The sequence below is a fragment of the Episyrphus balteatus genome, chromosome 4, assembly GCF_945859705.1.
Source record: "Episyrphus balteatus chromosome 4, idEpiBalt1.1, whole genome shotgun sequence".
Taxonomy (NCBI): domain Eukaryota; kingdom Metazoa; phylum Arthropoda; class Insecta; order Diptera; family Syrphidae; genus Episyrphus; species Episyrphus balteatus.
This window is the reverse complement of record NC_079137.1, coordinates 47,119,922-47,147,635: the sequence shown is the minus strand read 5'-3', so window position 1 is coordinate 47,147,635 and position 27,714 is coordinate 47,119,922. Positions and strand designations below refer to the sequence as shown.

The following is a 27,714-nucleotide window of genomic DNA, read 5'->3' as shown; positions in this document are numbered from 1 at the left end:
TATACAACCGATACGGAGAATAATTTTTGTACATAATACATCAGCTGTTGAATGGGGCACATGGATTTACTCAGATCCCTTACCAAATTTCCTTGTAATTTTGGAAAACAAAAGTTCAAACATAATAAGTAGTTTGATTTGATTCCATTTTGATATTTTTTGAATGTCGAAAAAGCTTTGTAAGCTAACTATTATTGTTGTACATTCATAACATAGCCTCACAAAAAAAAGTTCTGACCTCCCAACAAACAATTATGCTTCTGTAAAGCTTTATTGGTGCTTCTATTGCTTCTGTAAAGAATTACAAGCAAAATTGTTAGTTATGGGCTGGGGTTGCGACTATGTTTTTCATATAGTTTTTGGGTCGAGATAACCTCAAAAAATGTCACGAAAGATAACAACTCTCGTTTTTTTGGTTTTGACTTTTTTTTAGGATATCTCGAAAACCTGACGTAATAGGGCAAAATAAACTTCGGATTCGAGTTCAGCGAGCCAAAAACTATATGAAAATCATAGTCGCAACCCCAGGTCAGAATTTTTTTTTGTGGATGTGTAATTAATAGACTTTTGCCGATCAATTGATGAGTCAAAATCTTCCTAATTTTACTACGGATTACCTCGATAGGGCCGATTATACTTAAAGTTGTATGGAGAATGTTCCGAACGTGAACAACTTTTCGCCCCGTACTCACATTTGGGGAAAAGTGAAATTAAATTTTTCCGGGTGAAATCTTTCTCACCTAAAACTCACGATAGGGCTGAATACATACTTTCTTAACCAGCTCCTGTATTTTAATTCCAAATTTTAGTAGGTTTTGAACTTTAGATTAAACTTTTAGCTGAGTCCTACATATATGAAACTAACCAAATTCATCTTGCTTGTTTTTAACTTCGAACTCTAGACACAATTTTGTCAAAAATCCAAAAATAAAAAAACAGCAATCCAAGAATGCTGGACAATTTCAGTTCTTAGAACTAATCATTATGTGTATTACCAACGTCCATCATAGAGCACAAAATTCGAAAATCGATCTAATACACTAGAAATCTATAAATCTCTTCAACTATCAAAGAAATCGTTCCACATACTTTAGATATACATATATTACATATTGTATGAGGGTAGCTACAAAAATGACATGACACCGCTTAAAAAAAAAATAGAATGGCCATGAACTTATTGACCGACAGAGCTGATTTGGCCTTTTTTTGATGCATAGAAGACATGGGATGTTCCCCGCAAAACGAAAAACATAATTTTGTAACTAAAACAAAAAATTCACAAAAACGTTTAACTTTTTGTTTTGTACATGTTTGAAATTTGTTTCCGTCCTGTACCCATCAAAATCTCAGTGGAATTGGAGATGCATCAAGAAATAAAAATTTGAATAGCATACTTGAATATTTGAAGTTATTAAAATTGATTTCTTGTTGCATATCGACGGTTAAACTTCATAACCTCGTAGGTCGAAAAATTCGGAAAAAATATTATTAATGCAAACAATTCAGAAAATTCAGAGCTATCTTTTGGTATATTCAGTTCAACAATGTTGTTTTGAACATTTTTCAGGAATGACGAAATTCAAAAGCTCGTATTGATAGATCCCATACAAAAACAAGAAACACAACATATTGTTTTTTGATTTCTGAAAAACTTGCAAAAACGACTTACTAGGTTATGAAGTTTTACCGTTGATATCCAATTCCACTGAGGCTTTGATGAAATGTAAAGGATGCTTTCAATGTGAAACTTTTAAATTAATCTCAAGTTTCCATTGTTCGAGCATTTGTTAATTAAGTGATTTCATAAAAAAAAAAATCATTTTCCTTTGGACTTAAAACAATCACTGCAATAAAGTCAAAGTTAACCTTTATATTTTATCCCTCAACTGGATAAAGGACAATTGAAGAGCGTTTTTTTTTCAAAACTCAACAAACGCAAAAAAATTCGAAAATGAGTTATTGGTATCGAAATTATTGAGCAGTGGAGTTCTAGTCCCGATCAGAATTGCCAAAACATCCTTTTGGTATTTCATTTTGAAATTGTTTTTAAGTCGAATACTTGAATTGATGAGAGACCCACTATTAAAAAAAACTCAGTGAGAAATCACCGGATCTAATGAGCAAATAACGGTTTTTTTTCATCGCTATGTTCTCAATTGTTCCTACTTTGTCTTCTTTCATAACTGTTTCAACCAGCGACTTCAAATCATGTTGCTATTTCTCAACACATTTAATGTCCATATCGAAATTTCAAATGTTAAGTTCTTAGCAAAACAGTCGTAGACGGAAATTTATAAAAAAACAAAATTCGGTGAAGTCAAGTCAAGCAATTTGCAATAACTTCAAACAAAATGAAGTGTAAATATAGAAATGTAATAAGTAAACGAAAGTTTTCCATAGTTTTTAACTACTTAACAAAACTTCCTTTGTAAATAAAAAATAAAATAGATACTTCACATCAAATTAGCTTCCTTAATAAATTTTACTTAAATATTGTACAACAAAAAAATTTCTAAGCTTATTATAAAATAAGAAGAAAAAAAATGGATTAGACATAATTTTTAGATGGCTTCCAGGCAAACACAATTGACTATGTAAAAAAAAATATAAATACTTTTTGTACTTATTTTTAGATTTTTCGTTTAAAAAAAAAAGAAATAAAATAATTTAAAACGAATAAAATGTTAATTTGTTTTAAGAATTTTTTGTATAAACAAAAATTTTAAAATTTTAAGAATAAGAAAATGTAATATCAATTTTAATATACAAACAAAATAATGAAAGCATAAAATCATTGTTTTTCTCAAAGTTCAGTCCGAAAATAAAATCGAAAAATAATTGTTTTTGGTACCCAGCCCAGAGACTAGATCTTAGAAGAGACAGGTAAGAATGTGAAGAATATAATGAAATTATATTTGTCCTCTCTCAATCGATATTATTCGCATAGAACTATGAAATCCATGTTTTAAAAAATCACCATGTTTAATGTTATATTATAACCCTCAAAACTTCTGAAAGAAAAATAAAACACCATTTTCTTAAATAGAACCAAGATTATCATTTTATTAAATTAAATAAAAAAAGAAATTATTTGATCATTATTATTATTATTTTTGTTTTCATATTCGTATTTTTGTATTTAAATTACACAGTTGTTCATTTAAGTTTTCTTTTTAATATTTTTAATTTTTTGTTTTACATCGAAAAACTTACTTAAATTCTACCTACTTATTTATTCGTATTGCAAAATAAAACTACAAAACAAAAGCCTATACTTTTAACACTAAATTAAAACAAAAAAAATAATTATAATCTATAATTAACTTAAAAAACAAAAAAAAAAAAAAAATTATAATAAAATAATATTAACTATAAAAATTACAATTATAGGTACACAAACATACACAAAATATTTTTTTCTTTTTTTAAATAAATATACATTAATTGATTCGTGTTTTCATACTCGTACTACTACTTAACACACAAAATAATCCCAATTTTATAGACTTTTTATTATTACTATTATCATTGAGTTACAAAAAAAGGAAATTAAATGAATTCATAAAGAGGGAAACAAAATATACAAAATAAAGCTATAGTTATGTTATTTTTTTTAAAGGTTTTGTCTACTTAACTAAAATTATTTGATTTAAACAAGAAAAAGCTTATTAAACAAAAATGACATTCACAAAGACGATAGAAAGGATTGTTGATTACTAGTACAACAAAAAACTCATCCAAATTGAGCAAACACTTAAATAGGAAACCAAAAACGTTGATAACATTTATAACGAATATTTAAAATTTTAGTTGAAATTTTCGGTAGAAACTAAAAATGAATTTAAGACAGGCTTTGATAAAGGATTTGTATCCGCGAAGACCCCAGACTTTGAGAAAATCAAAAGTTGTTTCAGTAAGGAGTCAGGTCATAACTCACTGAAACTACATTTTCTCTTCTAGGTCCGGGGGCCTTTGCCTATTTTAAGCCAAAGAAAAAATATCTTTGGATTGAAAAATATAAAACAGTATTCGAATCTTTTAAACATGAAAATCATTTAAATTTGATAAATTAATAAACGGCAAGTCATTTAAATTGTTTCAAGCACAATCTTTAAAAAATAAAAATAAGCGACAAAAAATAAATTAACAAAATTAATTTAAACATTTTTTAAAACTGTGTTCCTGGGGTCGAATTACGACACACGATTACGATCATACGTTCACGTTTTGAATATTGCTGTCTCTATTTAATCAGAAGAAAAAGATAGAGACATAAAGCCTCAATACGTTAACGAACTTATACTGTAATTCGAATCGTTTTTTCCTTATTCTTGCAAAGACTTTTGAACATTTAAATTTTTTTATAGTCTTTGGTAATATTTTGTTTTTATTGTTTGGTTTTCTTAAATAACTAACGGACGTGATGAATTTCAAATTCGAATTGTTATTAGCTTTTTTTATTATTATTATTTGTTTTTTTTTTTTTTTTCTTCAAATGGATAGTGACTTCAATACCTAAATCCAATTTGATAAAATATTTCTTGTTTACAATTTTTTTCTTCTACATAGCAAGCAAAATAAATTTATTAATTTTATTTTTTGTTCAAACCATTTTCAATCCCTTATATTTTTTTTATTAATAAATCAAATCAGTTATAGTCGACTCATAAAAAATATTCTTTTTGTTTTTTGAAAATTAATAAAATATTCTTCAATAAAATTGTTTTTTTTTTTTTTATTTTTTTTTTTATTATTTTATAATTAGGAATTTGAAGTTAGGTAATGATCAGTATTGTGCTTAAATAGGCTGTTTTTTTTTGTTGTTTTTTTTGTATTAATTTTATTTTTGTTCAAAGCTTTAGGGAGATTTATAATCTTCACCTTCATTGTCATTTTAATAATTGTTACAATAAAAATTATTTTGTTTATGGTTTACAAAACAATTAAAGAGAAGTAGAAAAAAAGGAGAAATAATGTTCATACACATTGTTCCTTGCAGTCGTGCGCGTCTAATGTTTTTTGTTGTTGTTTTTATTTTTAATTTGTTTTATTTACTGAATCACACATTTTTCTTTGCCACCACTGATGTCCACTTGTTCTAGGTCACGTTCAATTTCATGATCATCTTCGATTCTGCGAAAAAAAAATAAATTAAATATATTAAAGTTTATTTTTTGTATTCATTTTTGTGAAAGTGACTCTTTAAAGAAGGGAGGGGAGTACCTAATGAATTTTCACATTGAAAAGACTTTTTATTTAAATTAAAATTATTTAAATGCCCGTCAAAACATTGTCGCAGTCTTCTTGCTCTGGAATATTTCAGCTCTTGGCCAGGTCTTGTGTATTCTTACGAAACATTACTTTTTTGAAAATAACTTTTTGTTTTTAATTACTTCAAAATTGCATGTGTAAGCCCAATAAAAACTAAAATTTTTTAAACAATGAACATTTTTAGTAATAATTTTGCATGTGGTGTGAACAAAACTATTTTATTTGTACGCTTTGCTCTTGTTTTTTTACACATCTGTTAATTGCAAATTTATTGCAGTATTGCACGGAAGAAAGGAGATGGCACATTTTTCTATGGAGCTTGGGCCCAGTGTGTTCGCTAACGAAATTGGTATCAAATGAAAGGTGACGGTAAGCACATTACGTGGGTAAAATATTTTTAAATTCGTTAGTGGGGTTTTGGAGATATTTGAGTTTGAAGTTTCGGATTTCACAATCAAGATTTCAGCTAATTTTTCGAACAATTAATCGTAGAATGCGTAATAATGGGTGTACAGAAATAATGTTGGTATAAAATAAAAGGTATTTCTCTTGTCTATAAATCTGTATCAAAAGTTTTTTTCTTTGTTAAAAAAAAATAATACATATTAGGTATTTACTTCTCAAAAGGTGATATTTTACCCACGTAATGTGCTTACCGTCACCTTTCATTTGATACCCATTTCGTAAGTGAACACACTGGGCCCAAAAATGTGCCATCTCCTTTATAATTTGAACACGCATGAATTGATTCAAACATTTATTAAATTACTTGGAGACAAAGTGGACATTTTCGTCCCAAAACGTAATTAATTGTTCTTGGCCACATAGGGTTGGAATCAGTCAAACTTGCAACAAAAATAATAATAAATTCAAATTTTTAATTCAAAATATTGCACGATAATTCATTTCATTTGACAATTTTCCATGTACCAGTGCATGCAACTTTTAATCAAGTAATAAGGTGAAGTTGCAATATTTAAAGAGGGTCTTATTTTTTTAAAGACTATTTTGATTTATTTTATTAAAACTTATAATTATAATTGTAAGTACACTTCATCAGGAAAAACTAATTCATTACATTTTCAAAGTTTTCGGATAAGCCGCGTTATTCCAAAATTTTGAAAATGTCATGTGTTAACCACAACGTAAACCTAAAAAGTTATAAATAGGCTATTTCAATTAAAATAGAATCTGCAAGATTTGGGACTCGTTTAACTTAAAAAAAAAAAAAATGAAACAAACAAAACTTACGCAATTTCTTGATTATGAAGTCGTTGCACCAATTGATCACGTTTATCTACAATAGCCACCAATTCTTCAAGCAATAGTCTTTCTTTTTCGCGTTGTGCTTCAGATTTGCGCCAATCTTCAACTGATTGAGCTGCTCGCAGCTCTTGATTTAGTAGAGCATATTTAAGTTCTAAATCGCTTTCTTGTTCTCTGTTGAATAAAAAATATATTTAAGAAAAGGGTATTACAAAATAACCAAAAATCAAAATGCTGAATTACTTACAGAATATTAAGTTGCATTTGCCGCCTGAGCAATGCGTTTTTCTTATTTACTAATGTAAACCACTGCGATAATAGTTGTTCTTCAGTTTCTTCCGTATCTATAAAATTAAATTGATAGTTTTATTAATTTAAATCTAATAAAATTATAATTATGAGCACATAAAATTACAAAAATGTTACATAACAAATATTAGTAGTTAGTAAAAGTGAATAAATCTGGAGCAGCAAAGCAAAGCTTTGATGTAGGTTTTTCTTTTAGGGAATGAGTAGTTGTTATTATTTGTAGTTATTTTATGTTAATTTTAAATTGGTATTTGTAAAAGCTAGTTTAATAACACTGGTCTACAAAATTTAATTTTTTTTTGGTGCGGGCACTTAAATATACTTTTCTATGGGTTTTTGATGTGCTGAACTCGAATCTGAAGTCAGAAATATCCTATCAGCTCCCATTTTTGAAATATTACCGTTTGAAAGTACAAAAAAATCGTGTTTTGACTTATTTTGAAATTAACAAGATTTTCCCCACATGAACCAAAATATACTTTTCTGAAGGTTTCCGGTGTGCTGTACTCGAATCCGAAGTCAAAAATATCCTACCAGTTCACGTTTTTGAAATATTTTTGTTAGAAAATGCAAAAAAAACTTTTTTTTACCACTTTTGGTGCTATGTCTTAATTTAAAGAATTTTTTTTTAAATATTAAAAATCATAACGGTTTCTATAAGAACTATTTTCGTTCTTTCAAAACCCGTTTAAGTCTTTGCAATATCTTTTTTATTGCGCGGGATATCTTAAAATGAAGTAAGAATGTTTTTCTTAATTTATCAAAAAAGAGATGAAAACGTGATACATATTACAATAAGCCATTAAACTGACGATATCTCGAACAATAAAAAAGATATCGAAAAGATTTAAAAAATTCTTGAAAGAAGGAAAACAGTTCGTACAGAAACCGTAATAAATTGTATTTAAAAAAAATTTCTTCACATAAAAGCATAACCTCAAAAGTAGTTATGTTTGCATCTTCTAACGGTAATATTTCAAAAACGGGAGCTGATAGGATGTTTTTGACTTCAGATTTGAGTCCAGCACACCAAAAACCTTTAGAAAAGTATATCTTAGTCTCGGCACAAAAAACGTTGTTGACTTGTGTAATCTTTTTAAAATATTAATTTTAATATAGTAAAAGGTTAAGATTCAGGAAGCGGGATAATCTTTGAACTTACTGAATTGTAATGATAAAATATCTTATATATACTCAAATCTATAAGAGAAGCAATTTTTCAATATTCAGCTAAAAGTTTCAAGTAAATACTTAATCAAATTTAAGAATGAAATAAAACAGATATCACTTTTACAGCTTAAACAAGACAAGACTTTAATGTCTTTTTAAAATTTTTGAAATGGCGAGTAAGATTGTCTAAGTCCTGTATGTTGTCTTTAATTTTACATCGAAGTTAAAAAAAATAAATGTATTTAATTTTTGTGTTTTCTAATTTTCTTAACAATTGACAGTACTGCCGTTGGCTTGTACAAATTTTAAATTTTCCGAGAAATTATTGCATTTTTTCTAATTGTTAGTTACAAACATATAATAAAAAAAAGTACCAAATCGATTCCTTCGTCCTTAAGTCATTTAATTTTAATTCTTGTAAAAGTCCTCTAATTTTCTTATAAATGGATAACAAAATCGTGCTGTCCATAAAGTAAACAAATGATTTCACCCGTTTCCTACAAAACTTTATATAAACGTACAAATTCATGATTTACGAATAGTATAAAATAAAATGATGCATCAATGATAGTCACAACGTACTAATATTATTCTTATTTATAAAAGTTTAACGAAAATTTTATGAATTTTATGAAAATGAATTTTTTTTCCATCATCACAAGGGAAAAATACTAAAAATGTTATTAAAATAGTAAAAAAAAGTTAACTCAACACCTACGATACAATGTATAGTATTCCACTAAGCAAAAATACATGCAATTACGATTTGCAACATTTGTTTATACACTTTATGTAATATTTAAAGTTAAAATTTGGACTCGGTACTAAACAGCTAGAATTGTAAAAATAACAAAAAACAACTTTATTATTTTTTTAAGTAACTCACTTAAAAGTGGTTCTTATTTTTCAGACGAAAAAACTGTTCGTTCAAAACGAAACACTCGCAACGTGTGCTTGAATTTTATCTACACGGTGAGTTTTACTTTGGGACGACTATATAACGATATTGCAGCTTGCAATCCAAAAATCAATTTTAAAATTTTTATTCGCATAGTCACATGCTCTTAAAGTAAGGCAGAAGTCATTAAAGGCAAATTGGTTTGAATTATTATTTAACAAAGAAAATATTTTGTTAATCCGTTTAATGCCACAGTGACCTATTTCGACAATAGCAAAGACGTAAATTTGAATCTTAATAGTTTTATTTCGATTAAATTAAAAGAAAAGGTTACAATGCCGACCATTTATAAGTCTCATGGAGCTTTATTCGAGGATCGCAGTCGGTAACCAATTAAACGAGTATTAAACTAGAAGTACCTATACAATTTGCAAGCAGGATATTATGAGATAATTTTTCAAATCGTGATTGTATTTTAAACACATATACCTACAATCAAATACATTACAAACAAAATTGAGGGGATCGTTGGACGAACATTTGTTAAGTTTGCATCAAGCATTGCTAGAGAATTCTTTAATTAATTGTCATATTCAGCATTTCAGCTTCAATTCATCGCTGAGAAATGGAATTTCGGACGTAAAAGGATATTTTTGTCTTTGGATTTTAAAAACTCGAGTGAAATCTCTACAAATCAGGCAGTTCCGGAAAGTTTTATATGGCTGGGAGTACTAGATAAGACCGAATCTTCTTCTCTAGAAATCCTTTATGGATGGTCTTCCTCTTTCGTTTTTCCAAAAAATTTTTCAAATGGGGCTGTCCATTAGTATCTGATATTTCTTCGATTTACCTTTAGAAAATGTTTTTTGAACAATATCAAGAATCTATGCTGGTTGCAAATTTTGTATTTTTAATTTATTCCTAGTATGAACATTGCATTAATTCGAAATTTTACATACATATATAAAATTGTAGATGTCCTTTAAGTACTCCTGTTTAATTAAATTGTTTCAGTACGAAAATGGATAAATAACATTCGGAACATCAGTACAAGAATTTTAAGTGTGCTCTTAAAGTACATTAATTAAGATTTTTGTAGATGTAGAACTTTTAGTTTTTAAAATTAGTAAAGGCGTTAAATTAGCTTAAGTTAGTTAAATAAATGCATTGGTTAAAATATATTATTTGGGATCAACAACATGACAAGAAAATTCAATTGAATAGCAACAAGGTATACTTATTTGGGATTAATGTAAAATAAAAGCTGCGCTACATATATTTTCAATTCTAATGAAGCTTCATTGAAAGTTTATGTTTTTTTTTTTAATACGATTATGCAGTCAGCCATTCAATACGTATCAGAAAATATTTGTTAAATTAACCTATATAGAGTTTAAGGCGCAACTCAGCAAAAAAAATATGTATATCAAAAAAACTCGATTGAAAGAAATTATTATACAAAATTGAATATCAATTTTTTTGATTGTTTGTTTTTTTTTTTTACTGACCGCATGTGCTGCGACTTCTTGAACGCCGTCGTTTTTTGTTACCAATTCCTACATCACTAACTTTAAGATTATCACAACTATGAGCAAAAAGACGTGATAAATTCCGATTGAAATCGAAACCATCATTACGATTTTTGTTTTCTTTTTCATCTTCCTCGTCGTCGTCGTTGTCACTTTTACATTCATCAGAAAGATCATCGTCACTTATGTCATAGTCATTTAGTCTTATTCTAATACTACCACCACTAGGACGACGTAAAAATCTAAGAAATGCATTTTCATTACTTGGATTACCACCCATGACTGCGCGCAGTTTCTTCTCCAAATTGCTGGCTTTTTGATCGATGGCTTCTTGTTCGCGTTCCAGCGCTTCCAATTCCGATTCGATATAAGAAAGTTTATCAACCTGAAAGAGAATTGTAAGATTTAAAAAAGGTTCTTAATAAGGAAACAATGTAAACTAACCCTCTTTTCACTTTTTGGTGAGATCCTTTCGAGGACCGAGTTGAACGATTGCAACGGACTATTGCCATTTCGTTCGCTTAATCTATGACTAGGGCTCAGCTTGTAGCTGCTATCCTCCGACGACTTGAGTATATCTCGTGGAGGTGTGATTTTTTTTGTTGGTGATAGTGGTGCCTTTGGGGAACCAGCCCCACTGCCACCGTTCTGACAAAACAAAAATTCATCCTTGATACGCACCGGCGAAGATGTTGGCGATATAGTAATACGTTTCGTGGGTGTTGTTGGACTTTCGCCATTGACTGTTTTCGAACGTGTCTCGGCTATGAGACGACGAGCGTGTTCAAGCAAACGTTGTTGTCGTTCATCCTGAAATAAGCAAATAATTTTTTTGGTAAAATAAAAGTTTTTCAAAAACCGTTTTCAAGCTGTTTTTTTTTACTTTTACGGTGATGCTATATATGAAATTGAGCCAATATTTGATTTTTTTATGTGTGTGATATTATGCGTACGTTAGAAATTAAAATTTTTCAAAAGCAAAAACAAAAAAATATAGATAGAAAAATAAAACATTAGGTATCAAAATTAATTTACTAATTTTTTAAAATTAATATAAAAAAATTTAATAAATTTACCAAATCCATGTTTGATGGTTTATTTACTTACGTTGGTGTCATTTTTGCCATTTTCACGGTTGGTTATTTTCAATCTTTCAATCATGAGTTTAGCTTTCTCACTCATTTCCTTATGTCGAGATAAAAGTTTCTACGGAGAGTATAATTTTTTTTTCGTTTTCCAAAAACAAATGGAAAAGTAAAAAAAAATAAACATAACAAAAACACAACAAACAGAAAACATAAATGATAAGAAAAAACAAAATTAATAAAAGCAAAATTCATATTTATAAAATAAAAATAGTTGTAGAAAAAGTAGGAACTAAAAGAAGTAGAAAATTGTACCTAATGATGATTTATAATGATTTTTTTAAATACAAATTTAATAATAGAAAACGAGAGCTTAGAAAAATAATTTTTTTTTACGAATAATAAAAATTTGTTTTATTTTAAAAGAGTATATTTTGAAACAAATAAATTTATTTAATTATAAAAATGTTTAAGAGATAAAAAAATCTTAACAATTCACTACTAAGAATATCAAAAGAATTTGTGTGAAGTCTGGAGCATTAATAAACTTTTTCGTTCTCAAATAGCTTGGATGTTCTAATTACATTATCCATTTCATTTTATATCGCTGGTTAAAAATTATAGGTTTTTATGTCGACAGCCATGTCCATTAAACATTCAACTCTATAATTCTCAGATAGTGATATATTCCACACTTGCCTTCGTAATATGTTGTGATATTGAAGAAACATAATGGAATAATAATAAGATGAGATATATCAATGTCTTGGATATATCTCATAAATTTCATCCAACACTGGCATTTCTGTACTACAAGTTTTAAGGCATGCCTTTCCTATTTCTTCTTCTTTGCCTATCTAATAGAAAAGAGTTTCACGAGATTTTCTGAATTTCTTCCTGAATTTGAGACTGGCAATATTAACCAAAGCCAAAAGCTGACTTTGAAAAACTTCTTACTTTCGAAAGCAAAGCGTTGTTTTCGCCTGTTTTAGAATTCTAAAGAAAACAAATTTGATTAATTTTAACCCCCATTTAGACGCTTCTTATTTAAGACTTTCACGTGAATCGAATAGCGGAATAAGACCGATAATAATTATTGGTTATAATCAAAACGTGAGTACTTAGGTTTATTTATCTTAATAATCCCTAGCAAATTTTGGGAATGGAGGTACATTGTACCTGGTACAACCAAACTTATTTACTGAAACAAAAATGTTTACTTTCCAAAAAAGTTATACGTATACATTTATGTAATAGGTTTAAATGAAATATTGAAAAACCAACAGAAACACCAATTGTTCAAGATTTTTGGTTTAAAAATTAACAATAAAAATCATCAAAGGAAATTTGTCTTTACTAAATTGTATATTCAAGAACAAACTTTCAAGAATAACTTTGCATTGGTGAAGTAAATAAAAGGACGAGATTACGAGTAATTTTCTGTGAAAATAGGAGTCTGATTTGAATTTTGTTTGAGTATTCTACATGGTTCCCAACAATTCGTATTGGATTCGCATTTTTGTATTCCCAAATGAGATTCACAAAATCTTACAAAAATTGAATTGGAATCAAATAACTGTCATTTAAATGGAAATTAGTAAATCCCTTCATTTTGATTTCGCGGTGATTCTTAAAATCAATAGGGGTAAGTAGGTACAAGTACCCACAACGACCTGGAAATGCTTATCATCGATGGGCAAGAATCTACATATAAAATTAAAGTATTCATTTATACATATTCAAATAAACCAGTGTTTCTAAGCCAATGGATGGGAACTTTAATCTGTTTTAGACCCCCGCACACTACAGACTTTCTATCGGCCGATAGTTTAGTCGGGTTGGGCTCCTAGCGTGCGCACAGGCAGCCGACTAAACAGTCGGGTCGCTAGGAAATATTTTAGTTTGAAGGCATTTGTGTAGCAAAACAAACTTTTTTTCGATCAAACGAACTTTTTGATCGGCCGATACTTAATCGTTGAATTGTGCGCACTTTCATACATTTTCATTCTGATTAAGACACCGACTAAACTGTCGGCCGATAGAAAGTTTGTAGTGTGCGGGGGCTCTTAAATGATATAAAGTAAGAGGCATCTTTATTAAAGGTACAATGCAAAATCATACCTACCCATAAGCAACTATACATTAGGAGGATTCAATTCAAAATAATAACAAATTTCAACAAAAAAAAGATGGAAACTTTCACTGATCATAATTGTTTGGCTAGCTTCTGTTCAACTGAGAAAAAACAGTTTCAGAAAAAGTATGTTTTGGTAAAAGAGTTTTCTGAAGTCACGTCAGAAGTAAATGTTTTTTTTTTTTTACAATACGAAATTATGTGATGTTTCGAAAATAAGTTTTACTAAATAAACAACATCCATAATGGATTGTAGCCGCCTTATGGCGCTGGTCATAATTGGTAAGTAAATAAATAAACAACATCAACGCCTTTTTTGTTTTAATATTTAAAAGAATTTTAGAGGTTAGTGAGTTTCGATAACCAACTCTATTCATCATACAATTCTATTGTAACTTTTTGAATTTGTTTAAAAGCATAATCCCGAGAAAATTCATATTTAATATCAATTTTTTTGATTGGCGTGTATCACAACTGAAATATTTCGGTTTTAAGCTGAATATTAGATTTCCACATTTCCGCGGTAAGAAATTACGTTAAAAAATAAATTTGTTACTAAGCAGAGATGTACTTTTTCATGACAATGATACAGAAGAGCCCCTGAAAAAGTGCAAGAAATTGCTTTTGTAAATACGTAAAATTTAACTCAACTTGGTCTATATATTTATTAAAAAATGTATATTCCACAAGAAGTTCCATTTTGTACCGAAAATTACACTGTATGTAGTTATGAAAAACTTAAGACCTTGTTGTTTTAAATGTTTGTGATAAAAAAATATTGTATTACTTCCAGTCTAATTTTCTTATACTTTTTTTCAAAACAATTTCTATAATTTCGCTATTATAATTATATAACCTACATAGCTTTTCAGGAATATACGAACTTAAATTGAGTGTTCCTTTACTCTTCAGTATAAATAAGCATGATTAATCAAAGCAAAATATTTCAAAACTTATATAATCAATTATGTCGTTTTCGATTGGCTCTCCGGAAGCGTCCGGAATCATTCAGAAGCCTTCTGAAAGTGTTTTATTCGCACTATTATGACAGACAGAACGCTTCTGAAAATAAAAATTCTCTTCTTGATTTCAAAACAGAATTCACTCAAAATCACTAATATTTAAATAAGTAAACGTCAAACCAAATTTTCTAGTAGAAAAGCAAAAAATTTTTATTTGATTATTCACCAATACAGATATAAAATTTCAGAATTGAGTGGAAGCGATTTAAACTGTTTTATTGGATTTCAAAATGAGTGAATCCTTGAGTTATTCCAATCGAAAACGACATTATTTTATTATTAAAGCATTTTTTGAAAACTCTTGTTTTGAAGCGCTGAAAAACTTTTTTTTAAAACAAAGTATGATTTAGAAAAAAATAATAAACCCCAAGAAGCAAGTAACAATAAGTTATGTGAATCAATGAAAATTAAAGATTCTGCTTCAAAATTAATATCTATTATGATCGACTTGCAAGGTCAAATGACGATTAAAATGAAACCATGATAAAAATCTGTACTTATAAGTTGAGATTTTTTAATGAAAAAAGTAGTAAGAAGTAGGTAAGTAAAGCTATGGAGTGAAAAAGAGATCCCAAAGCATTAAGATTTTATTTTAAGAATGAAAACTAAAAAAAAAAAAAAAAACTACATTATTATTATTTTCTATGTCCTAAGCATTAACTATATAAAAAAAAACTAAGAACGAATAAAAATGTATATGAGAAAAAAACTCACTCTATCATCAAAGAAAAATAAAGTATGATTAAAAATTAAAATCAAAACTGTATGAAATGAGAGATTCAAATAAATGGTAAACAAATTTTCACCCCTCCTCTCTACTTACATTTGCTGTATTAGGATCCAACGCTGGCGTACCCGTTGCATCCTTCGTCGTCGTTGTTGTCGTATTCGTATTTTCACTTCCATCGCCACTCTGTTTAGTCTTTTCAGCTTCGTCCTCTTCGTCGCTACCAAATGGATCGGTTAATTCACGACGCGTCATTAGAGCTGGTTTATCCTTGCCACCATTCGGTGTACTAGTACTATTATTATTAACAATTCCAACCGATGAATTGTTATTATGCTGTTGTTGTTGCATAGCATTTATAGAATTTCTATCTTTGGCAGGTGATAAGACTTTCCCAAGAAGATTCTTCGAACCAGAAAATATCAAATTCTTAACGTCTTTTTTCGATGTAGGCGACAATGGTGGCTTATCATTTTCATCTTCCTGAGAACCTTGATGCTTGAGGTGTGACTTCAAATGAGTCAAATTGAGTAAGTTCTTTGATAAATTATCGGACTTATAATTTCCAATGACATAGCTAGATTCATCACAAGTTGAACCTTTTTTAAAAATGAGAAAAACAAACAAATTGAAAAAAAAAAATTCAAGGCTGATTGGGTCGACTAAACAAACCAATTTGTTCAATATGCAATTGTTTGCCAGTAAAATGAGCTCTCAATTGATGAAGGTACGTCATAACAGCCAATTTGTCAGGAACGGCCAACATGCTCATATCGCGAGGCTCAATTACACGCGGAATGCCCAACGATTCAGCAGCATCAAATGCCATTCGACAATTGCCAACTACGTCATGAGGTGAAAGCTTAGACATATCACTGAAAAAAAAAACAACAAAATTTAAACTGAAAAAGGCATTGAATTTAAAAACAGACTCACATTAAATGTGGTTCAAAATGATGAATTATAGCACAAAAGGCAATTCCATTACGCCAACTTGTCGTCAAGTTTGTAACCTTAACATTTGAATAGTCCTTAGTCACCTCTTTGCACCATTCAAGTAGATCCTGTCCAGGTGTGTTCTCCTTGAGAATAATTTTCTCAACCGTTTTATTATTTGTCATAGCTGTTGTAGTTGCAGCTGTAGTTGTATTTGTAGTAGTACCATTTTCATAGCTCTTCTTCAAATTCAATGGTTGTAGCTCGGGACGTTTCACCTCCGTCCGATTGTTAGCTAGCATTGAATCATCCACAGCCACAGGTTGCTCTTCAGTTTTCTTTGACTTTTCTGTGAATGCCGTAACTATCGGTGTAGAAGAGTTGTTTTTGTCTTTTTCTTTGTCCTTGTCATTGCTACTGGCAATAATATTGATCTTGATTTCTTCCTTTTGTTTCACCTGCTGACTCTGATGCTGGTGTGTGTCATCGTCCTTGCTTGGTTTTGTTTCATTTATTGCAGGTGATGATGATGATGCTGGAGCACCACCTAATTTAGATGCTGGTAGTAGAACTTTATCGATTTCTACCTTTCGCAATTTTTCCACTTTAAATATGGAATTTGATGATTTACGATCTAAAGAATCCGACGTCGTTTGGGATGGTGGTTTCTTAGAAGCTGAATTTGCTATCGATGATGGAGTATCAAAGATAGATCTACTCTTCGGCTTTTCAGTGACTGTTGTTGTTGTTGTTTTTGGCTTTTGTTGTTGCTGTGATGTTGATTTTATTGAATCAGTTACTGCAGCAACTTGTGGTGGTGATGATTCTTGGCTAGTAGAATCAGTTGCTGTAACTGCTGCTGTTGCTGGTGTTGCTTTTGCTGTAGGAACTTCTGTTACAGAATTTCGCGGAGGTGACATTGCAGCACTAGGTGTTTGCTGCATATCATCATCGGTACTTTGTTTATCAGCATCATGTTCGAAATATAGGCGGGTTGCTTCAGCTAATGGAGTTGGATCTTCAGATAGTGAAGGAACTATTTTAAAAGAAATTAATTTGATTAGAAAATTCGTTTTGGAATTAATATAAAGTAGATAATTACCACTCATTGGCGTCGCAAGATCAATGCAACCATTCAAACTGGACGTTAATTGTTCCAATTGTTGAGTAAAATCGAACAAATGTTCAGATATTTCACCGGAACTCTCCAAATCTGGAATATCTTCCAAATCGTCCAATGGAGCTACATCACAATTATTGTTAACAGACATAAGTGAGACAACGCTTTGCATGTCTTCATCTCTGTGGAGAAAGAGAGAAAAATAGTGAATTAAGATTAAGAATTGTATGTTTATGAATGAAGCATATTAATTATATAAGATGCACTGAAATTTACTGATCTATATTGTGCCTTTCTATGTTTATTACTGAGGAGTAGGTTAAGTTGAAGGTGATGGTTCATATTGTAACCGTAACACTAAAATCATCAGGAAGTCTAGCTACCCATACATCATCACCTCGTTTGGATTTGGTGAACGTACTTAAATCAAAAGGAAGGTTTAAAATTCATTCCCGTAGGAGCACTTGGATATATTTGCGAGAAAACTGAACCTTGCATTGAGCGCTCGCAATGATTGGTATTTATTTCAGCCCAGTCACCCTGAACTGTGAGAAATTTTAATTTATGGACAATTTAACGCCAATCCACAAAAGTGGAGAATGAAAACTACAGACTCAAGAGGAAAGCAAGGCAGCTGCGCGACGTGGGCAAAATTAACGAAATCAAAATCACATTCAAGAAAATGATATGGTTTCAGGAAAGGCTGCTCTACAAATTTTGTTCGGAATTGATAACCTTGCCATTTGAGCGTTCCAAGGTACCTGCAGTGGGTGGTGAAAATTTATCTTAAAGATATAAATATGTGAAGTATTCGAAAACGATGCTGAATACAAATCTCAAATACAGACAACGCATAAGAAATGCTACGAAATAAGCCCCCAAGTGACTTCGTCACGACCAAGAACACTAAAGGTGAATGATTGGTGCAATTGCAAGCAATTGAAAACTCCTTATGTTGGCAACGTACGCTACCGTTCTCGTCTATGGATGCAAAATTTCGGCAGACAGTCTGCGATAAGAAAAGTATCAGAAGCCGATGGCAGCTATACAAAAAGACTAACGTTCAGCTATCTCATTTGTAAAAGACGGATATAAGAGTAGAGGGGAGAACTGCAGGAGTTGAAAGGTTTTAAGAACGTTATACTGAAAACAGAGGAGGACGGCCGTCAAGGTTAATGGAAAATGTGTTTGATTGGAATAAGCGGGAAAACGGTGCTACTTCATCACCTAGTTCCTAACCCGAAATCTAATAGTTCATTACGGAGACGCTTGTGAATGCAACGGATGGGAATAAATGTCTAGCTGGTGTGGGGTGGATTAGAACCCACAACTATGGTAGGGCGGTCCATCGCACTAACCATTTCAGCAAGAAATTTAACATTTATCAGTGAATAGCAAAGCTATACTACATTTTTCTTACTTCTGAGTTAGAGAGGGAAACAGTAAAGCTAAAATAGCAATTTGCATATAAAAATGAAAAAAATAAAAAGTACATTTTGAATTTTCTGACGTGTTTGAAGACCTAGGCTAAAAAAATAAATGAGGATGAATCAGAGACAATGCCCTAACTCCAAATATGCAAAAAAAAAAAAACAAATCGAAAATTTTGTAGTTAGGACCTTTACGAGATTATGGGCAGTATAACCATCTGGTGAAGTTGAACATGTTAAAATTTTGGTTGGACTTGACTTGAGTGCTTGGTTCTAGAACACCAGTTTGATTTAAATACCAAACATTCGGTAATTGACAAGTGCATAGAATCACCAATATCTTTCACAAGGGTTTTGCAAAAAAATAAAATTATTTCAGCGGTGGATGTATTGCATATGGTGCAAGTTTTTAACAAAGTATAGCACGAGGGTCTAAAAAGTCAAGTTAAATCAAGTCTTGCCTGAATTTTCAGTGGTATGTACTAAAAGAGTATCAATAAATCGAAGGTGGGGTACCACAAGATACTGTAGTTGTAGGTCCACTTCTCTTCCTTTTTTCTTCACACTAAGTTTGCTGTGGACACCGAAATAATTGCATTAAAAAAAATTAACGAATCTACCATTTAATTGCAAAATGTTATAAATAATGTCAATGAATGGACAACAAAATGAACTAAAATCAGTTAACGTGGAAATTACATACTGGTGCAAAAATTATAGATTACCTGTGTTTAAAAATAAAGCTCGATATCCTTTTGACAAAGAAAAATATCTTGGAACGACTTTCGACGAGATATTAAAATGTAAGCGGCATGCAAGAAAAAAAAATAAATTCGAACAATTAAACAACAAGGCAATATTCTAAGCTAATTATCGATACTATCTAGACCTCATGTATACAAAATTAGAAACGCAGATCCTCATAGGGGTCTTGGAATTGAATTTGAGATAAATGCAAAAATTTTAGGCAGAATCATACCAAACGGTAAGTAGGAAAGGAAATAATAGAAGAATGCCGGGGAAGGCTTATGTTCACTATTGTAAAGTAGGACCAGAAATTGTTAGCAGCCCACCAGCTCAATGAGCAGAATAAAATATGAGGAACGCTTATTGACTTCATTGAGAGCTGTTTTTCTAACTACCGTAAACTGTAGAAAAATTGAAATCTAACAGGTTATAGCTTAAATAGTGTTTTCCTCAGTATTAATTTGCTTATATCAATTTTGAAAGTTCTTTGGAGTTCTTTCAAGAAGACTAGATTGAAGCTTAGACTTCGGAAAAGATTTTCAACAGATTTTTACTTTATTTTTAAAGGGATTCGTTAAGACCTTATAACGACTGAACTGAGTTTAAGAAAATACTTACGTGGCCTTGCCTTCGCGCAGGAACACACAACTTATTGTCAATTCAAGTTCGGCGGAGGTGATTTTACGTGACACTGGTTTCAAAGTGAGTGTAACACTTTGTTGCGTTGATTCTACACTGGCATATTTCCGCATATTTATGCTGGCCGATGCTAGAACACGTTTTTTTCCCAGTTGAGTAATCTGAAATAAAAAAAAATGGACATAAATTAAGTATCACATTTTAGTAGGTACCTACTATTAAATATCAATTTTTAAAATGCCACCATGAAGTTTTAATGGTGTGCTTGTAAATGTTACTTGATTATTAACAGATCCTTAAACTAAAAAAAAAAGACCAAGCGAACGAAACGAAACTAAAACCCTTAATACACAAATTGAACATAAATCAGGGTAAACTGCAATTACCAGCATCATGTGCAAGGTAAAGTAAGGACATTGTTACAGAGAATTATGTAGTGCATATAGGGAGGTATAGGACGACTTCGTGAGCAAAGCAATATTCCAGAATATTGAACGTGACATCCTGAATGCATAAAATCTACACCCCTAGCTTTTGTGTTGTGTGTATGAAGAGAATAAAGAAAAAGAGAAGGAGGTTTTAAAGCAAGGTTGGTTGGAAGGAAGAATTGTCCTTGCTTGGATAGAAGCCAAGTGGTTAAATAAATTTTACTCAATTTGTCGACACCCACTCCCACGATGTCTTTTTTTTTTTTTTGTTATATTTTTTGTAAGCGAGAAGATCTCTTCTTGTCGTAATCACAATAAATTGATTTGGCATTAAAAATAGAAGTGGTACTAATGGGGCTAGATTCTGATTATTCCAGCAATAGAGTATATTTTTTTATTTTATCAAATCTAGGACGGCATTTTATATAAATTGAAATCGTTCAAGGCAATGGATGTGTTGTGTATAGTTTGTTTTGAAGAGCACTTTTTCTTATTTTGTATTTCTTCAGATAATGCAGATTTTTTTCTGGAAAATGGAGCAGAGATGTTTTAAGATATAAAATGTTTCATTTTCAAGTGCAGACATTCCATATTAAGTCACGTTTGCTTTGAAGTCTTATGATTTTTAATTAGTTCCTAATGTTTAGCGTATAGCAAAAACTAAAGAGTTCTTTAAGCTGTTCGCAGGAAAAAGGAGAGAATAAATGGAGCAATTTTTTTTTTTCAATCTTACATTTTTGAAGGCGTTTTATAAAAAATCAATACTAAAAGGATTTATTTTTAACTCCTATGAAAGTAACAAAACAATATTTTTCACGATAAAAAGTTTTTTTTTATTTCTTATCCTTAAAATATATTAGGACATTAGGATATCGATGCATATTTTTTTGAACACCTGAAAATCACAGTGGTATAGGGTTGTGTAAAGCATTGCACATTCGTGAAGTGCGCTTTATAAATGTATCTCTGCTCTTAAAATAACGCTGTCAATACTAGAGAAATAGTTTCAAGAGAGATGTGCAAATGCTGATTATATTTGAATGTTGCATATTTTGATAAAGACAATCGTTTTAAATATTTTCTTTTGAAAATTGAAGAGTATTGTGGACTGCTTTTGGGGGTAATTTGATTTCGGAAACAAATATTTTTAAACAAAAATTTTAATGAAGTTCAATTTTAAGTTATATGGTGGAGAAAGACCGCCTATGGAAGCAAGATCGTTTTTGTACTATGGTGCATGAAAAATAGTAAAATTGGCAAACACTTGCAATATAAAATAAGTGCCTTTTGGTATGATCGATCAAGTCTGTAAGTTTTAGCAAGTTCAGTTGAGACACCGAAGAGTTACGGTAAGTTTTGTGATTTTTCATCAAATTGTTATCGTTCATGTGAAAAGTCAGTTGCATTTTTAACACTGAAAAAAATAAAATTTTTAACTTTTACTTTTTTATAATAGTATTTTCTGTGCAAGAAGGAATCATAAAGATAAATAAAAAAAAATAATCCAGAACATCAGATATCATATGACTGGGACAAGACCGCCCATGGGAGAAATTGGAAGATTTTGAAGCTTATACAAAAGTGAAAAAAAGAAGTTCACCGTTAAATCGAATTAAAAGCTAAGCGACAGGCGCAAAAAAAACTGTTAGTGGTGATTCTGAGGAAGAGGACTTTGAAGCCTGTATTTCAACCTGCAGGTGTTTTTTAGATCCAATCCAAAATATTGTTGAATTAGGTTCAAAATGTGTACCAAATGGTACCACAACGCTTGTGCCGGAGTGAGAACTAATACAAATATAGCATAATTGTGTTAGAATTGGACTGCATTTAAAACAAAAGAAACAGTTTTCTACCAATTTCTACCGTTTTTTATTAGATGTTTTTTCAAAACGTAGGTATTATCTTTTGTTCAATATTTTTTATTTTTTTTATAATAATGAGAATTCCTACAGTAAACAATTAACTTAATGAATACAGACTTTATTTTCGTTAAAAGTTGTTTTTTAATTTGTTTTTAAGACAATCAAACATTTAAGGGGCGATCTTGCCCCCACTTCCCCTATAAAAATACAATTTAAAGGCTTTTTTTTTAATTAAACGAAGCATTTTTGCTCTCATTCAAACCTAAAAATTGTCCACAGTTAAACCCATTCTTGAAGTTCAAAAACTAAACTAAACTAAATTTATTCGCTCGTATCTTTGCCATCTCTCCTCTTCGCACTGACACATTACTCAAGGAAACTCAAATTACTCTTAAAATTTTATTTTTTTCTTTGTTTTTTTAATTTCAAACTCGTTCATTAATCGTTCTTAATGAACATAAACTTTATGCAATAAGAAATAACTCCATTTAAAAACAGCTTAATTATAAAACTCTCATATAAAATCAGGTCTTCATAAGAAAAAGCACTTAATCATCACCAAAATAAAAGTTTATTTTTACTCTAAATTTGGAACAAACAAACTACAAAACTCACAAGCAAATTTTGTATATGTATGTCCAGTGAATTTCCGCATAATGTGGCTGTCTGATTCAGCTGGTGAAGATAAATAATATTACTTTGTTTGTACACAAGAACTTCTGCATCTGTTACAATAGAGTGTCGTTATGTCGGATATTTAAGTTACGTACTAATATTTTTTAATAGTAAAATACACTAGTCCAAAAAAATTAAGGGAACAAAAAAATCGTGATTTTCGATGGGCTGTTTTTTATTGAAAAGTAATCCATCATGGTCTTGTGCCTTATCTCAAAAACGGGAGCTGCTAGAATTTTTTTGACTTCGGATTCGAGTTCAGCACACCAAAAACCTTCAGAAAAGTATATTTTTGTTCCGGCAACAGAACCCTTGTTAACCAGTGTTATCCCTGAATTAAAAACAATTTTTGAAAAACTGGTAATTTTGATGATTTTTCGTGGTTTTTGACTGGCTCCAGAACCTTGGCTATTATACATAGTAGAAGGCTTATACTTACTAAATATTAAATATAGATATTTTTCAACAAAATAAATCTTAAATCGACTCGATATCTTCAATAGACGCAAAACTATAGTAACATGAAAATGACGTTTTGCAAAAGTTCGAATGCGGGTAGCGGGGAAACCACGCAACTTAAAATTAAATCTTCATGGATTTGCTTCCTTACAGTCCTAGAGAACATCCCTACAAAGTTTGAGCAAAATCTAAAATGAGACAGCAATTCCGATTGAACGCTTTCATACGAAATGACAAAAAACGGTCCTTAAAAATTGTTGTAATCGAGAGCCGTGAATTTTTTTTTGAACTTCCTTATTTGACCTTTTGATAATGCAGCCATATACTAGTTTTACAGATTTTACCAATTTTATGCTTAATTTTACTCGACTTTTAGTTCTAATCACTTTTTTAAGAGAAAAATTAAATTCTTTTGAGTTTACTTGAACATTTTTTTAATAAATATTGTTTGAATTTTAGATAAACCAAAAATTGTTACCCTCATGAAACTTGGCAAAAAGTTTGCTTTTGGAATAAGAACCAAGGATCTAAAGAGTCAATAAAAAAAATTGGTGAAAGGGTGTTTTTTTCGCGGAAAAGTGGGAGTAGGTCAAGGTCAACAAAACAGTGAACAAAATTGTTTGTATAATATAATCAATCATATGACACATGTTAATTTTTGAAGCTGAATCTAATGATATAAAAATAAAGTCAATACGATTGCTATAAGAAAAGTTATTGCCGATTAAAAGCAAGGGTGTTTTTTTTTTTTTTTACTTCAACAGATACAGTATAACCGAAACTCATGTGAAAAAAATGATACACTGATGAAATTCGTGATGAGGTTTTAGATAAAGCAGGGACAGAGGATACCTACATAAAGTTCTTAAAAATATTTTTGGTAAAAGGGTGTTTTTTTGAGGGGTTAAGTTATGTTTGAGAAAGGTATCATAGCAGCTGACACAAATTTGGTTAAAACATTTCTTTTCCTAAAAGAACTAAGAATCTAATAGCCCAGTAATTTTAGGCATTTTTTACCCCAATCTGCGAAAAAATTCCTACTGGGCTCAATTTTGGTATAGACCTTCGTTACGGCGTTGTTATGATGATGTGAAAAATCGACATTGATATCGCGTCCGCGTTAGAAGTTATAGAGGTCAAAAGGTCACGAAAATCAGTTTTTCGCATATATCTCGTGACCTGTTGCTCGGAGGTCAATAGGGGTCTATGGGAAATCTGTTTTTCATAAAATTATCTACAAATATTGCCTTATACATTTTTCTGTAAATCCAACCTATTTCGGATTATATTATAACGTAGTCATTCAAACTACAGAAATTTGTTCAAAGTTTCGATATGACTCTTAGAAGTAGTCTTAGATTGATTTGGGGTGTTTTGACCCTCAAATGGTTTTACCCTGAGACCAAAACGTCTCACGGTAGTTAATTTTGACCTGAGGGTCAAAATTAATTGCTAAGATTTTATTAAATAGTTAGTTAGTAGCTAAGTAACTTAGTTAGTAAGTTAGTAAGTTAGTTAGTAAGTTAGTTAGTAAGTTAGTTAGTAAGTTAGTTAGTAAGTTAGTTAGTAAGTTAGTTAGTAAGTTAGTTAGTAAGTTAGTTAGTAAGTTAGTTAGTAAGTTAGTTAGTAAGTTAGTTAGTAAGTTAGTTAGTAAGTTAGTTTGAATATCGATTACAAGTGAAACTTATAAAAACGTATTAATAAAAAGCAAAAGAGCTCACACATGTATTTTTCAGTATTCAAATACTGAATTATTCACTCTTAAATAAAACAAACCTATTATTACGTATCATGTATTATGCCTACGCTTGAAACAGCTCTATTTCGAAAACGGTTGAATTTACAGAAAAATGCAATATTTGTAGATCATTTTATGACAAACAGATTTCCCACAGACCCCTATTGACCTCCGAGCAACAGGTCACGAGATATATGCGAAAAACTGATTTTCGTGACCTTTTGACCTCTATAACTTCTAACGCGGACGCGATATCAATGTCGATTTTTCACATCTTCATAACAACGCCGTAACGAAGGTCTATACCAAAATCGAGCCCTGTAGGAATTTTTCCGCAGATAAAACCTAAAATTACTGGACTATAAACAGTCTACAAAATTATCTTGATTAAAAGGGTGTTGTTTTTTTTAAAGAAATGTTGAAATTCAGAACTAGTACCACAAAAACTGGGAGAAAAATGCTAAACCAATGAAAATTGGTAAACAAAATTTGTTTATACAAGAAACTAGGAATCTTAGTAGTCAATACAAATATTTTAGTTAAAAGGGTGTTTTTTTTTTGGGAAACAAGAAAAACTTGTTCGCGTAAAAGGGTGTTTTTTTTTAGTATAGAAAATATGTGGGTATATAATGGTACCCTATTGAAATTAAGCAACTATGTTTGTTTTGAGATTGGGTGTTTTTTTGCTTGAAAAAAAAAATGATGGGCCACCAAAATGAAGTTTGGTAAAAATGTTGCATTTGGCAAAGAAATAATGTTGGGTGAAAGGGCGTTTCTTCGAAGAGAAAGTAAATTCTGTAATTGGTCACAAAAAGCCATTTTTTTAAATGTCTATTTTACCTGTAGGTACTATAAGAAATATGATTGAGTATTTTTTGATGCTTTTTCTTTACATACTTTATTGAAAAACTGGGAGAAACAATTTTTTTTAAATGCGTTATGTCGCAATTTTGAAAGCGAAGTGCGAAATTTCGGAATTGATTTTAGAAATTGTTTAATGAATTTGCATATTCGTTTTAGAGAGGTTTCACTGTACGCAAATGCTCTCCACAGAAAAAAATTCCAAATGTATCAGCAGCTTAGAAAAATAATTTACCCAACAATTCCTCTGTATGTGTGTGTGGGATAATAACCATTAAGAGTGCTAGTGCTTACCAAGTATTATAAATGATCTACATTACAGGTATAAACAAACTACCATGTAAATTCTTATCTTAAAAAACAAAACTTAAGTTATTTGTATCCGAAAAAAAAGTTAATACACTGGAATTACCGGTGTGTAATTTATTTCTACTGGGGAAGATCTTTATCTAAATTATTTATATCTATCGGGTATTTAGCTCATAGTTTCCAATTAAGTCTTGTTTGAAACAAATCCCTCCCCAGAGAGATAACAAATTGAACAAAGTTCATTTAATTACTGTCACTTATAAATTTCTAACAACGAAAAACGATAGATACCACGGAAGCATGGGCGGCAACGAGAACTTATGTATTTAAAACATTCAAAAACCATTTAGATGCCTCGCTGATTTCTTCTTGCGATAAAATTTCTTGAAGTTAGTTTTTTGAAGAAATATCTTCAGCATCAGTTGGTGATGTAGTTCTTGTCTGTGCCATTTGAAATTCCTTGGAATTATAATTTTAATGCAGACACACAGTCACGTCACGTTTGTGACGGCAACAGAAGCGGTAGCACATAATATTGACTCCTTTAGAATTCTCCTGCGCTCCAAAATCACAGAGGGGGCGCGAGCGAATTGGGATTGCGGTGGTTGCCATGTATATGTATATATTTATGCGGTATTTGGATTATTGTCATTCCCTCTTGGCTACCACCGCCACCCTGCCGCCGCCTACTGGCATCGAGAACATTGAACAATATTCTCCCTCTGTGACAGTTCAAGGGTTTATTGAAAGTAATAGCATAGCATCAGAACTCGACAACGACGGCGACGAAGGCAGTTATCAATACCATCATCTGCGATGTTGTTCAATGATTCAACAAGAGAGGGATGCTGGCTGATGGGCATAGTGTATACACAAATATAACCAAAGTTCCAGACAACCATTGGTTGTTTTTTGTTTAAAGCAAAAAAATATAGAAAACAACAACAAAAAAATGACGGAAGCAAGCGATGTGTAAAATGTTTCAGCGACAAGGTGCCTCCAAACACAGAAGGCGTCCATTGAATGCGGCTTTGAATCAGGGTTGCCTTTTTTTCAGTTTGGGGGCTTCGAGTGAAAATAATGTATTTATTTATAC

The 27,714-nt window shown here is 30.7% G+C and overlaps 1 protein-coding gene across 2 annotated transcripts in view; it reads right to left on the bottom strand.

Moving 5' to 3' along the window:
* Positions 1 to 4,415: 4,415 nt before the first annotated feature.
* Positions 4,416 to 27,714, bottom strand: part of LOC129920111 (EH domain-binding protein 1) — a 91,065-nt gene continuing 67,766 nt past the window's right edge. The window contains exons 3-13 of one of the 2 annotated variants that reach the window (XM_056001310.1): positions 20,266 to 20,447; positions 17,453 to 17,652; positions 16,351 to 17,386; positions 16,087 to 16,289; positions 15,511 to 16,013; positions 11,554 to 11,652; positions 10,891 to 11,256; positions 10,711 to 10,831; positions 6,788 to 6,884; positions 6,526 to 6,714; positions 4,416 to 5,136 (exon numbers count right to left, since the gene is read on the bottom strand). In XM_056001310.1, the coding sequence (XP_055857285.1) occupies positions 5,055 to 5,136; positions 6,526 to 6,714; positions 6,788 to 6,884; positions 10,711 to 10,831; positions 10,891 to 11,256; positions 11,554 to 11,652; positions 15,511 to 16,013; positions 16,087 to 16,289; positions 16,351 to 17,386; positions 17,453 to 17,652; positions 20,266 to 20,447 (3,078 nt within the window). In that variant the 3' untranslated portion in view covers positions 4,416 to 5,054. The remainder of the gene's footprint in view (positions 5,137 to 6,525; positions 6,715 to 6,787; positions 6,885 to 10,710; positions 10,832 to 10,890; positions 11,257 to 11,553; positions 11,653 to 15,510; positions 16,014 to 16,086; positions 16,290 to 16,350; positions 17,387 to 17,452; positions 17,653 to 20,265; positions 20,448 to 27,714) is intronic. The other variant, XM_056001311.1, reaches the window with a different exon arrangement.